The 12,983-nt window shown below is 39.6% G+C and overlaps 1 protein-coding gene across 5 annotated transcripts in view; it reads left to right on the top strand.

Annotated features, from left to right (window-relative positions):
- Window positions 1-9,513, top strand: part of FBXW7 (F-box and WD repeat domain containing 7) — a 204,140-nt gene extending 194,627 nt beyond the window's left edge. For all 5 annotated transcript variants that reach the window (XM_057726412.1, XM_057726413.1, XM_057726417.1 and 2 more), the window contains 5 exons: window positions 399-512; window positions 1,732-1,913; window positions 4,284-4,509; window positions 6,344-6,554; window positions 7,614-9,513. In XM_057726412.1, coding sequence (XP_057582395.1) covers window positions 399-512; window positions 1,732-1,913; window positions 4,284-4,509; window positions 6,344-6,554; window positions 7,614-7,882 — 1,002 coding nt within the window. In that variant the 3' untranslated portion in view covers window positions 7,883-9,513. The remainder of the gene's footprint in view (window positions 1-398; window positions 513-1,731; window positions 1,914-4,283; window positions 4,510-6,343; window positions 6,555-7,613) is intronic.
- Window positions 9,514-12,983: the final 3,470 nt, after the last annotated feature.

Raw genomic sequence — 12,983 nt, 5'->3', positions numbered from 1 at the left:
GTTTAAGTTGAAAAAGTTAATTACTATTGTCTTTCTACTTAGTAGGTATTTTTGCTTTTGTGTGTCAAAATTGCACAACTTTAGCATATCCTTCTGGTTTGAGCAGATAAAATAGATGATTATAAAATACATTCGTGTTTGAACCATCTTTATGAGGTCTTGACTGAGTAAAATTTTAGTCGTTGATGTCTCAAGTATAAATAATAGAATATGGAAACAATAAAATGCTTAGTACTTAATTCATCTGCCAGGAAGGATGCTTCATATTTTATATAAATTTTTATTCTAGAAATAGACTATGGATTACTGTTGCTCTTTATGGCCTCGCTTTTTTCCCCCCAATATTTTAATAAACATAATTTGGTCACATATTTCTAATCTGTACATCTATATTATAGGTGCTGAAAGGACACGATGATCATGTGATCACATGCTTACAGTTTTGTGGTAACCGAATAGTTAGTGGTTCTGATGACAACACTTTAAAAGTTTGGTCAGCAGTCACAGGCAAAGTAAGTACTTCTTTCTACACTTCATAAAGTCACCATTGGTGCATATCTTCGCAAGGATCAACCAGTGAAAGGCAAACAAGGATTCATTTTTGAGTCTAGCTTATTTTGATAGCAAATATCAGAGCTTCTAATTCAGCTTTTTTCTTGGCATGAAAATGATGTTTCTCGTGATAGGGATGTCATTAGTTTCTTCTTCATTTAAATAGTTTGTTTGTGACTAGCTAAGATTTTACAGATGTGCTTGGGCGGGGGGGAACTTAATTTTTCCCACTTTTATTAACCATCTAAGTTATATCTCCTTCCTTTTTAATTTTTTTCAAAAATACGATTGAGGGATGTATTTTTCCTTGTAAACTTTGTTGATAGTCTACCTATAGTTTAAAAGTTAAATAAATCATGTTAATTTAGATTTACCTCAAGCCCTATAAAATAGAAGTTAAGCAGGCTAGTTATTTAAATAGGAGTTTGAAAGAAACGAAACAGTCCAGGCAATCAGTCTCATTGCATGTAATGTTATACTTTTAATGGTTCTCTACTGAGTACTTATTTTTATCTGTCCAATGGAAAATATTTTCTTGAATTAAGTAATTGACCACCTAAAAAATAGTAGAAGAAATTGTGGGAGTTGGGGGGAAATCTGTCTTTTAAAATGTCTTATAACGTTGATTCTTGGGCAAGAATCTTCTAAATATTCCAAGTCAGATGTAAAAAATTTTTAAAACAGCTTCGTATTTCCATAGTGTAATATTATTAGTTTTGGATTTATTTCAGGGTTTTAATGTCTGTCTTTACTTGTCTAGAAGTACTTTGCCTGGCTCCTAACTACTGCCTTGGGGCAGATTCAGAAGAAATGTGGTCTGTAGCCACACCCAGCTCTGTTGGCATTCTTTCATTGAATCCATTCCCATGGAAGAAACCTAGTTGCAGTTTTAGTATTATTTTATCAAAGAGGTCAAGGCTGGAGCTGTCATACTTTAGTGAGAAAGGTTTATTTTCTGCATCCTCAATTGTGTGTGTATATAATAAGCAATGCAGCTGAATAAACAAAGAAATACATAGTGATGGGATCATGTTATATTGGTGTGAAAAATTATTTTATAGTATGCCAAACGTTCCAATGGAGTAAATAACTTTACTCCAGATTTTAATGAACTACTGAAATGTTATTTACATTGTTTTTCTTTCTACCGGAAAGTAATCACCTTAAGTATTTTTGCAGTGTCTGAGGACATTGGTGGGACACACAGGTGGAGTGTGGTCATCACAGATGAGAGACAACATCATTATTAGTGGATCAACAGATCGGACTCTCAAAGTGTGGAATGCAGAGACAGGAGAATGTATACACACCTTATACGGGCATACTTCCACTGTACGTTGTATGCATCTCCATGAAAAAAGGTAGGGGAAATCCATAGGGCTTGCGAATTCTTCCTCTGTTACTTATGAACTTGGGGCCTTTTGTGTAGAGTTCAGCTGTACAATACTCACTGTGTCTAATGAAGAGGTAGTGATAATATGCTCTTAGATTAGACTTTTTTTAATTAATTAATTAATTTATTGGCTGCACTGGATCTTCGTTGCTGTGTACCAGCTTTCTCTAGTTGTGGTGAGCGGGGGTTACACTTCATTGTGGTGTGCAGGCTCCTCATTGCAGTGGCTTCTCTTGTTGCAGAGCACGGGTTCTAAGCACGTGGGCTTCCGTAGTTGCAGCACGTAGTTGCGACACACAGGCTCAATAGTTGTGGCTCACGGGCTCTAGAGTGCAGGCTCAGTAGTTGTGGCACATGGGCTTAGTTGCTCTGCGGTATGTGGGACCTTCCTGGACCAGGGCTCGAACTGGTGTCCCCTGCATTGGCAGGCAGATTCTTAACCACTGCACCACCTAGGAAGTCCTAGATTAGACTTTAATTATTCAACTTCAGGTGTTGCTCTGCTAGGGAAGCAGTGGTGTGTTGCCTTAAAATTGGGCAGTAGGGTATTGCCTTTCAGTTTCTTTCCTCATTTAATAGTGTTGTTGGCTTCCACCTTGAAACCATTCTCTAATCTTGACTAACACCTTACTTTAATCTCTGATGACTCATCATCTTCAAAAAAAATGGGGGGGGGGGGCATAAGTATTTCCAGTAGTGGGACAAATTCAGTAATTCAGGCTTCAAGCCTCTGAGTCTTTTTAATTACCCACCATCCTTCCCCCACTCCATCATATCCCCTCTGTCCAGGCAAAAGCTGAGGCCTGTCAGTTTTAACTTATTCTCTCATCACCTATCACCTGAGCTACTGACACAGCTTTCAAACTTGGTCACCTTCTACACAGCTGGCAGAGAACCTCCTCTAATTATGGTAGTACCCCTGCCCCTTGGGAGCCTACTGCTGCCTACCAAATTAAGGAAGAAACCCTCAGTCAAGTTTTTAAAATAGTTTCAGCGAAACCAAACTGCTTGCCTTTTTCTTCTCACCATCTTTGCTGTTGCTTTATCTCCTCCTACAGAGCCCTCCTAGTCCTTTCTGTCTTCCATTGGCGTGTCTTCATAGTGCTCCTGTGAAACAGATGTGATTTCTACCTCCTTTCTCAGAAAAGGTCTCTCTGAAGGGTCCTTACAATGAATCCGCTCCAGTTTTTACCGTTAATTCTGTCCATGGCATCTTCTTTATTAAGAACCATTGCATTAAGCAGATTTCACTTTAGATTTGTAATATGTGCAGAAAAGTACCTTTTCACTTGTACTTTGAATCTACTTTGAACAGTGTGCTCTACCATTAAAATTGGAGGGATTGGTATCAAGAGACCTTGCATTTCAGTTTCCAGTATGTTCTGACATATCTCTCAATGCTTCCAATTTTCTACTGTTCCAAAGGTGGAAACTCTGGCCTTTCTTTGTCTCTTAGGAATGACATTAAAGACACCCGAGTTTTCAACTCTCCTTTGTAGTCCAGAGGTGATTGCAGTATTCGTATCACTCTGGTCTTTGAAGATAATAATGTTGGGTCAGATTTTTATGGGATTTCCATTGCCCTTACGTGTATATCTTCTAAAAATCTGTATATCTTAATACCCCTGTAGCCTATCGAATATTTTAAAATATAAACATAAGCAGCTTTTGTTTGAGGAGATATTTAAAGCTGGTTAATTTAACCAGAGTATATGGTGTAAAGCACATACCTTTAGCTGTTTAAATTCCAGATTCTGATTTGTTTTGTTGAAAAACCTTTATTGAATTTTTTCCCTAGTCACAAAGGGAATATATATGCTCATAATTAAATTTGGGGAAATGACAGGAAGAATAAAGAAGAAAATTTAAATTTTTCAAAATACTACAACCCATTAACACTTTACACATATTGCCCACACTAGCATTTTATTTCTAAAATCAAGATCTTACTGGATGTATTTTGAGCTGGCTGCTTCTGCTGCTGCTTCTTTATCTTCGACTTTGTCTTCCTCTTCTGCATCTTCATCATTTCTAATTACAGTGCAGTAGTTTTAAAACTATTCCATGGGACCCCAAGGTGCTCCTGGGTCCCTCATAGGTGGGAGAATCAAAAACAGGCAGAATTCTAGGCTTTCCAAATTCCCATCCCAATCAGAGTAACTCAGCTTTTGTATGTTTATATATTGAGGTTTTACATAGTATGTATTTATTTTGAAAACAGGTATTCCTGCTTAAGAAAAGGAAAACAAGTTTTAATAACCACTGACTTTTTATGTATCATGTTTTCTCATGATATCAAAGTTCTAATATATATTTTTTTCTGTTTTCCCTGCTACAGAGTTGTTAGCGGTTCTCGAGATGCCACCCTTAGGGTTTGGGATATTGAGACAGGCCAGTGTTTACATGTTTTGATGGGTCATGTAGCAGCGGTCCGCTGTGTTCAATATGATGGCAGGAGGGTTGTGAGTGGAGCGTATGACTTTATGGTGAAGGTGTGGGACCCAGAGACGGAGACCTGTCTGCACACGTTGCAGGGACACACCAACAGGGTCTACTCGTTGCAGGTAAGAGACCTATCTCTCCTGCTCCTGAGATGCTCTACTGATGAGTCATAAGATTGTCTTAGTCAGATAATCACTGTCAAATTGCTGATCCATTACAGTCCAAAAAAAGGTGAATCAAGTTATTCTGCTGTTTATATATGCTTTAAAATTGGCATGAAGAAAGCATAAACTTTGAAATTATTTAAATGATTTGTTTCAATTTCTCGGTGATTCATTTCCCTCTAAAATACAAATATTTGTCTTGGAACCTGAGACTTTGGGGCCCTAAATTTTGCTATGTTCATTAATGGGTAGGCAGTCTCATAGGAGAATAACCTGGATTTTAATAAACTCCTTAGCAGAGGATTAATTTGGCCAAAAGCTGCCCCTTTGCCCTGATAGCTGGAAGTTGATGGACCATGTAATTGTGATTCCGTCCCCATTCAAAGTAGACGTGAAACTTTCTGCACAGAGCTGCACTGCCATCCCAGGGCTGCTGGTTTGTAGTCTAAAGAAGTAAATTTGACTTAAACCGATTTTTGCTTCGTTTTCATTTGAACCTGATATCCTAGAATAGATTGCCATATTTTGACATAACTAGATTTATAGCAAGTTTAGAAAGTAGGTCTTGTTTCGTTTCCAGAAAGACAGCATTTTCGGTTCAAAAATACAGCTGACCCTTGAACAATGTAGGAGTCAGGGGCGCCAACCCCCCACCCCCACCCCCGCTCCAGTTGAAAATCCTCGAATAACTTTACAGTTGGCCCTCAGTATCTGCAGATCCACATCCAAGAATTCAGCCAACCTGGGATTGTGTAGTAGGTACCTAGTGAAAGAAATTCGAGTATAGGTGTGGACCCTCCCAGTTCAGACCTGTCTTGTTCAAGGGTCAGCTGTACTTCCTATGACTTACATAGCTTGTTGACCAGTTACTGCCCATTAGTGATCAGCAAATTAGTGTGTAGTCCCAGGGTTCAGATTTCTTTTCTTGGGGTATTTGTATCTTAACTGATGGAATACTGTCCATGTCATGAAATATTGACATATAATAAAGATGTCTGTTAACTTAGAAAAGCTTATGAATTTGGAGGAGTGGGAATTGGCTGCAGTTGTTTATATGTTTTGTGATATGTTCAGAACCTTAATGAATATAATAATCTCATTTAAATTAACCATTAGATTGAGGAAAGAGGTAGTAACATTGTTAAAGATCTGGAAGTTGGTAGATGTTTGTTGACTTTTGGTACAGCTGGGGAGCTGGAGAAGAGATGCTGTATGTAGTTTGCTTTTGTTGTCAAAATGCCACCACTTCTAATTCCAGATATAATTATCTGTTAGCACGTTTGTTTCCTAAATAGCATTAGGTTCTTATAAATGAAATTTTTATTTTACATGCAATTTTTAATGGAACTTACTTTGAAATATCATAAAAGTTATCTCCAGCCCTTTTCATGCCCTAGGTGTTGATAAGCAAACCCTTTATCATAAACCACATCAGTAGTTTCAGTGTGCTGTTGAGAAGTAAAACTCAGATGGCAATCTGTATCGAATTGTTCGTGATATGTAGCTACGAAGTATCGGCAGATGATTGAAAATAATATGTTCATTTCAGGTGGTTTTTTAAAAAATTGTTTCTGCATCTAGTTTGAAGCCACTGGCCATAAAAAACTAGCATTTCTGATAGAAGCTTCTGAGAACATGTGCTGTAGTGTTGCTTGATTGAATGCACTTTGTCCTAGCACCTCATCTTGTTCCTATTTCTCATGCTTTACTCCCCTCCCCTTATAGCATTAAGGTCAGTAAATAATATTAAGACTATCCACACTTCTGGTCTAATAATCTGTGTCTATTGTAGTTTGATGGCATCCATGTGGTGAGTGGATCTCTTGATACATCAATCCGAGTCTGGGATGTGGAGACAGGGAATTGCATTCACACGTTAACAGGACACCAGTCGTTAACAAGTGGAATGGAACTCAAAGACAACATTCTTGTCTCTGGGAATGCAGATTCTACAGTTAAAATCTGGGATATCAAAACAGGACAGTGTTTACAAACATTGCAAGGTAAATATTGGCCACCCACCTTTAGTTGTGTTCCTTAAAAATGAGATTGTTGGTCAAAAGAGAAATATGGAGCTTTTGTGTCACAAAAAGAATTAACCTCATACAAAATGAAAATTTATTTTGGATAAGTTTATGAGCCTTTACACTCTGACTTGACAGAACTAGACTACCCCCTGAGAAAGTGTTTTAAATTGTGTTTTTAATATGAAATTGTTTAATCACTTCCTACATACACAGTTAACTCTACCTAACCTGAAAGAACAATGTGAAGAGAGATCTTAGCTGTATCACAGAAGCAGTATATTTTATTTTTTGAGTGGTCATTTTAGTTTGAATTTGTAGTCCAATTTTAAATTAATGAGCTGCCTTATTGGGGGGAGAAAAACCTCTCTAATCTGATAGAAAATTGCTTTGGCCTCAACTTAGACCCTTAACCATCTGCTTAAGTAGGATGGGAAGGAATCACTGTGCCCACTAAACTAGAGGAAGACACATGTGAAAGCCACTAATACTAAATGAGGCACAACAGCGTTTAACTTCTTATATTGTGATTAACTTCTTTTTATTAGTCATAGCCCTTAGAACGTGTTTTTTCATTGAGGCCATCTGGTGGGCTATACTGCAGCCTTGTTACTCATTGATTTTGTTTCTTCCTCAGAGTTTTGGAAGAGTGTCCATTCACCCTTTGCCCTTGACTGGTCAGTTCAGAGTGGTAGGGTAATAGATTGTCCATGAGCAGAATATACGATGCTGATCTGTCTACATCACCACCAAGAAAAGCACTCACTCATGCAGCCGGAACACAAAATGTCTGCCTGCCTGGTAGCTAACCACGCTTCCTGGAAGGCAGAACCCAGAGCTTAACGTTTCATTACAAATAGCTACCAGATTTTCTTACATCCCTGCTGATCCTAAAATCCTCAGAACACAGTTTCTAAATATGCAGCGTTTTAAATATTTCATTTTTTGTGTTTTCCAGTGTAGATTCCACAAATTACAATATAACTGACCCATAGCCGTGATTTCTAACCAGTAACGAAATTCCTTTGGTTTGCCTAGGTCCCAACAAGCATCAGAGTGCTGTGACCTGTTTACAGTTCAACAAGAACTTTGTAATTACCAGCTCAGATGATGGAACTGTAAAACTATGGGACTTGAAAACGGGTGAATTTATTCGAAACCTAGTCACATTGGAGAGTGGGGGGAGCGGGGGAGTCGTGTGGCGGATCAGAGCCTCGAACACAAAGCTGGTGTGTGCAGTCGGGAGTCGCAATGGAACGGAGGAAACCAAGCTGCTGGTGCTGGACTTTGATGTGGACATGAAGTGAAGAGCAGGAAAGGTGGTATCGTCCCAACGTGTAGACGACACACTCCCTGCCCTTCCCCCTGCAAAAGAAAAAAAAGAAAAGAAAAAGAAAAAAAATCCCTTGTTCTCAGTGGTGCAGGATGTTGGCTTGGGGCAACAGAGCGAAAAGACCTACAGACTCAGAAGGAAAAGAGGAAGCGATGACAAACCGCAACTGACAAGAGAGGCGCCTGCCGGCTCGTCCCGGAAAAAGCTTCACTTTGGACTGAGGGCAGCTTTGCAAAACGAGACTTTCGAAATCAAACCAGGTGCAATTATTTCTTTATTTTCTTCTCCAGTGGTCGCTGGGCAGCGTTACTGCTGAGACGTCGTTAGAGATTCTGCTAGCCTGTTCTTTTACCACTGAGACCTAGAAAGAAGCTGCAGTAACAGCCACACAGTACCGGTGGACTTCCTCACCAGCGAGCATCTGCGACACAGCGTCATTTTTCTGCAGTGGAAAAGCTAAAAAGGAAAAAAATTACTGTGAATTGTTTTTGTATAGTTATCATGAAAAGCTTTTGTTTTTTTTGTTTTTTTTTTTTTGCCAACCATTGCCAATGTCAATCAATCACAGTATTAGCCTCTGTTAATCTATTCCTGTCGCTTCCACATACACTCTTCAATGCCTATGTTGCTCAAAGGTGGCAAGTTGTCCTGGGTTCTGTGAGTCCCGAGATGGATTTAATTCTTGATGCTGGTGCTAGAAGTAGGTCTTCAAATATGGGATCGTGTCCCACCCCTGTACTGTACTCCCAGTGGCCAAACTTATTTATGCTGCTAAATGAAAGAAAGAAAAAAAAAGCAAATTATTTTTTTTTATTTTTTTTCTGCTGTGACGTTTTAGTCCCAGACTGAATTCCAAATTTGCTCTAGTTTGGTTACGGAAAAAAAAAAAAGACTTTTTGCCACTGAAACTTGAACCATCTGTGCCTCTAAGAGGCTGAGAATGGGAGAGTTTCAGAAAATAAAGAGTGAAGTTTGCCTGCAAGTAAAGAATTGAGAGTGTGTGCAAAGCTTATTTTCTTTTATCTGGGCAAAAATTAAAACACATTCCTTGGAACAGAGCTGTTGCTGCCTGTTCTGTGGAGAAACTTTTCTTTTTGAGGGCTGTGGTGAATGGATGAACGTACATAAGAAAACTGACAAAATATTTTAAAATATATAAAACACAAAATTAAAATAAAGTTGCTGGTCAGTCTTAGCGTTTTACAGTATTTGGGAAAACAACTGTTACAGTTTTATTGCTCTGAGTAACTGACAAAGCAGAAACGATCCAGTTTTTGTAGTAAAGGCGTCCCATGCAAACAAGCGAAATGAATGAAAAAGTCAGATGGTCTGCCTCATTCTCCAAGAGCCACAACTCAAGCTGAACTGTGAAAGTGGTTTAACACTGTATCCTAGGTGATCTTTCTTTTCCTCCTCCTGTTTATTTTTTTTGTTTGTTTTATTTATAGTCTGATTTAAAACAATCAGATTCAAGTTGGTTAATTTTAGTTATGTAACAACCTGACATGATGGAGGAAAACAACCTTTAAAGGGATTGTGTCTATGGTTTGATTCACTTAGAAATTTTATTTTCTTATAACTTAAGTGCAATAAAATGTGTTTTTTCATGTTAGTATGCCTGTTTCTTTCACTGAGGTCATCTAACACTTCATTATCAGTATTTAGGGTTCGTCTCTAATATTTCAAAGAGCAAAGCCCTGGTTTCTTTGCATCCCCTGTAGTGTGACACAGAAATCGACACTTCCAGGCTGGTTTCCTACAGCCAGAGTGAGAACAACGGGCCGCAAGATGCTGATTGTATTTCTCTTGGAGACTGTACGGGAGGACGTGCCACTGTGCTCATCTCTACCCCCCGCACGTGTGAAACCTGGTCCCTCAAAGAGCTGCGATACTCTTAGGGTAGCTACAACTAGAATTCCTATAAAAAGTCATTTTTAAAATTTGACCACATATCAACTGCTTACCAGAAACTTGCTATGCGTCTCTCTGAGGCTCCCACCGTCCCTGAGAGGTAGGCACCATTCTCTCCATGTAAAGATGAGGGCAGGACCGCAGCTCACACGGGTTCGGTGTTTGTCAGCAGTCAGGCACCTGGCCAAGCACCAGGATGCTCACTCGTACCCTTTAAGGAGAAAGAAACCTAGAATTTTGTCAGACTAAAGCAAGGTTTGGGGAGGGGAGGGTGCATTTCTGTGGTACTTTCAGGCTCTTTTGTCACAGTTTTATTGAATAAATCTAGCATTTTATACAGTAAGTGAAGAAAGTGAAGTTCAGTTACTCAAATCAGGTAACGTCGCAAATAACAGTTTTCCGCCATGTGTGTATCTGCAGGAATCTCAACTCTCCAGGGCCGAGATGAACATCAGAAAGTTAACAAATATTGATGCTACCTAGAGAATAAATTTCTCACAATCACAAAACATGTGTTCTTGATTGCTAGGGCAGCAATTCTTGGGCCTCACGCTCCCAAAACTGTTAAATGAGAACATTGGGCGATGAGACCCAAGAATCTGCATTTAAACTAGCTCCCCAGGTGGGTTATGGGCACGAGCTTGAGAACCACTGCCCTAGAGACCTTCCAGTACGTTTGGTTATTTGGTTTTTTAGTCTATAGCACATTACAGGCATAAGAACATCAGAGAGAAACGACAGGTTCAGGGAAAAGACAGCAAAACCATATGGTTAAACACAAGGCAAAAATCACATCAGGCTGTGAAGTGCAGGAGAGCGGCCTGGCATGCTTTAGGGAGGAGCGGGGCAGAGCCCAGAGCCATGACTGCTGTGCCCACGGATGACTCAGTGATCAAGAAGACGCTGTAATTCTACCTGGTAGTCTTGAAACTGCTTGATTGTCCATAACTTAAATGTGGCTTGACTCTAATACAGTTGAAGAACAGCATCTATAAAAATGTACATTCTAGAATAGAATGAGTTCACAAATATGCCTGAGTCGAAATCCCTGTTCTGTCTAGTTATGGGACCTTCATCAGATTACTTGACCTCGTGTTTCCTCATCTTCTAGGATGTGGCGAAAGACCCACCTCCTAAGGTTATTGACTGGATTAAATGAAATGTTATAAAGCACAGAGCACACTGATGGCATTTGTAGCTCAATTAAGTGGCAGCTACTGTTACAACTTTAAGAAAATAGACCCAGATAATTGTAACTTGCTATATTTGGGAGCAATTGAATGTATTTGTGACCCATTCAGGTAGGTAATAAAAATAGCGTTTCTCTATATATAGCAATTTACATTTTTTTTAAGTGGTCACATAGATTTCTCTTTTGAGTCTTACAGAAACTTTGTGAAAGGTATGGAACACCTAACTGAATTTGTATATACTTAGGTGTTCATTAAATATTATTTATGAACAAATGAATAATCTTTATTACAGTGGATCTGTTCCTGAAAGGGAGAATATTAACCTCATCCTAAAGGAATTAAAGTATTGTCATTGAAGTAAGAAAGGTCACAAAGGGAACCTTGTTTTGCAGCCTCCTTAATGAACAAATTCACCACCTTCCGGAACTGAATTTTCAACTCTTCATACCAGAATAAAGGCAGTCCCCACATTTAGATGTTACAAGTTCCCAAAGATCAAACATTGCCTGAAACTAAAACTAAAATTAGGACACAAAGTAACCCATAGGAGCCCAGAGCAGGTGCTCAGTAAATACTTGTTGAACTAAGCAAATAGAGTTTACTATCTCTCTCTTTTTAATTGGAATTGTTTATAATTTTGATACTTGGAAACTCCCTTCCTGCTGTTTAAGACAGCTATTTCATTAATTTGCAGCAGCTAGTACATGCCAAATGGTTAAGTAAATGTTTCAACCTTCCTATTTGTTTAATTTCAAAAAGTAATTGACATTCACTTAATTTTAATAACTGTTTGTAAGCCGTTTTCTCTATGTCTTTTGAGCTAGCCTGTAATAGTCTCCTTTCTACTTCTCTGAATTGATTGGAGGCTACAATCAAGTAACAACAAAGACCTCTATGCCTTTCTCTTCCCTGAAGTGAAATGGGGTCCAGGGCAACTTCCCCAGACCTGGGCTGTGCCTTGTTTTCTGCACACTTTACCCCGATGCACTCACTGCACTTTGTGGAACAGACACCGAAGTAGACACAGAAGCTACCTGACAGAGCCTGCCCAGCTCCATCCTGGCTCCTGTAATTCCTAACCCCCCATATTAATAGAAACCAGAAACAAGCTGCTTGGATAGCACGAGTAGATAAGATTCACATCACATATTGATTCTGAGGCCTTCCCTCAGACACAGCTGTATTCATTTTCCTTCTCTTAGTTATCCCCACCCCCAATAAAACTAGTCAGCATTGCAACCTCTACTCCATCAGATTCATTGGCAGAGAGGATTTGACCTTGTCGTCCCTTGCAGCAATTCTAAGAGACCCTCCTGGTTTGTAAAGCCATTTGGAATTCTACTGATAGTGAAAGTGGTTTAAGTGTTGCTGGTGAATGAGTTTGAATAAATGCTTCTGACGCAGGTTGTTTTCCTGTTCCCTGCTTCGCTGCGTTTTGGAGATAGGTCATGTGTGTGTGTGCGCGCACAAAGGTACACATACAAGAATGTATTGGAGGGACTTCCCTGGCGGTCCAGTGGTTAAGACTGCGCTCCCAATGAAGGGGGCACGGGGTTTGATCCCTGGTCGGGGAACTAAGGTCCCATACACTGCAGAGTGTGCCCCACCCCCCCAAAAGAACATATTGGAACCTGGGAAGAAGCCCCTTGTTCTCAGTGAGGCACAACATTTCCATTAAGCCTTTCCCCTCTTCACCCATGGAAAGAAAAGGGAATGGGCCATATGAAGGGAAGGTGTTAGTGGCCACAAGGAGACTTCCTAAGTCTTTTCCATGATAGATCAATGGCCTCTGTGGGTAGAGGGTGTGTGTGTTCACACAATGTTCCCTGGAGTCCTGCCTTAAGCAACCATGTGGTAATTTGAAGAGGTGGTGCACAGTTTTCTATTTTGTCATTGTCTACTGCCCAGGAGATGGATTTTAAGTTAGATCCAAAGAGGCTGCAACCCAGCTCCCCTTTTGGGGGAGTGCCA

Source organism: Hippopotamus amphibius, chromosome 3 (genome assembly GCF_030028045.1).
Source record: "Hippopotamus amphibius kiboko isolate mHipAmp2 chromosome 3, mHipAmp2.hap2, whole genome shotgun sequence".
Taxonomy (NCBI): Eukaryota; Metazoa; Chordata; class Mammalia; order Artiodactyla; family Hippopotamidae; genus Hippopotamus; species Hippopotamus amphibius.
Note: the sequence above shows the minus strand (reverse complement) of the source record. Positions and strands in the feature narration are given on the sequence as shown.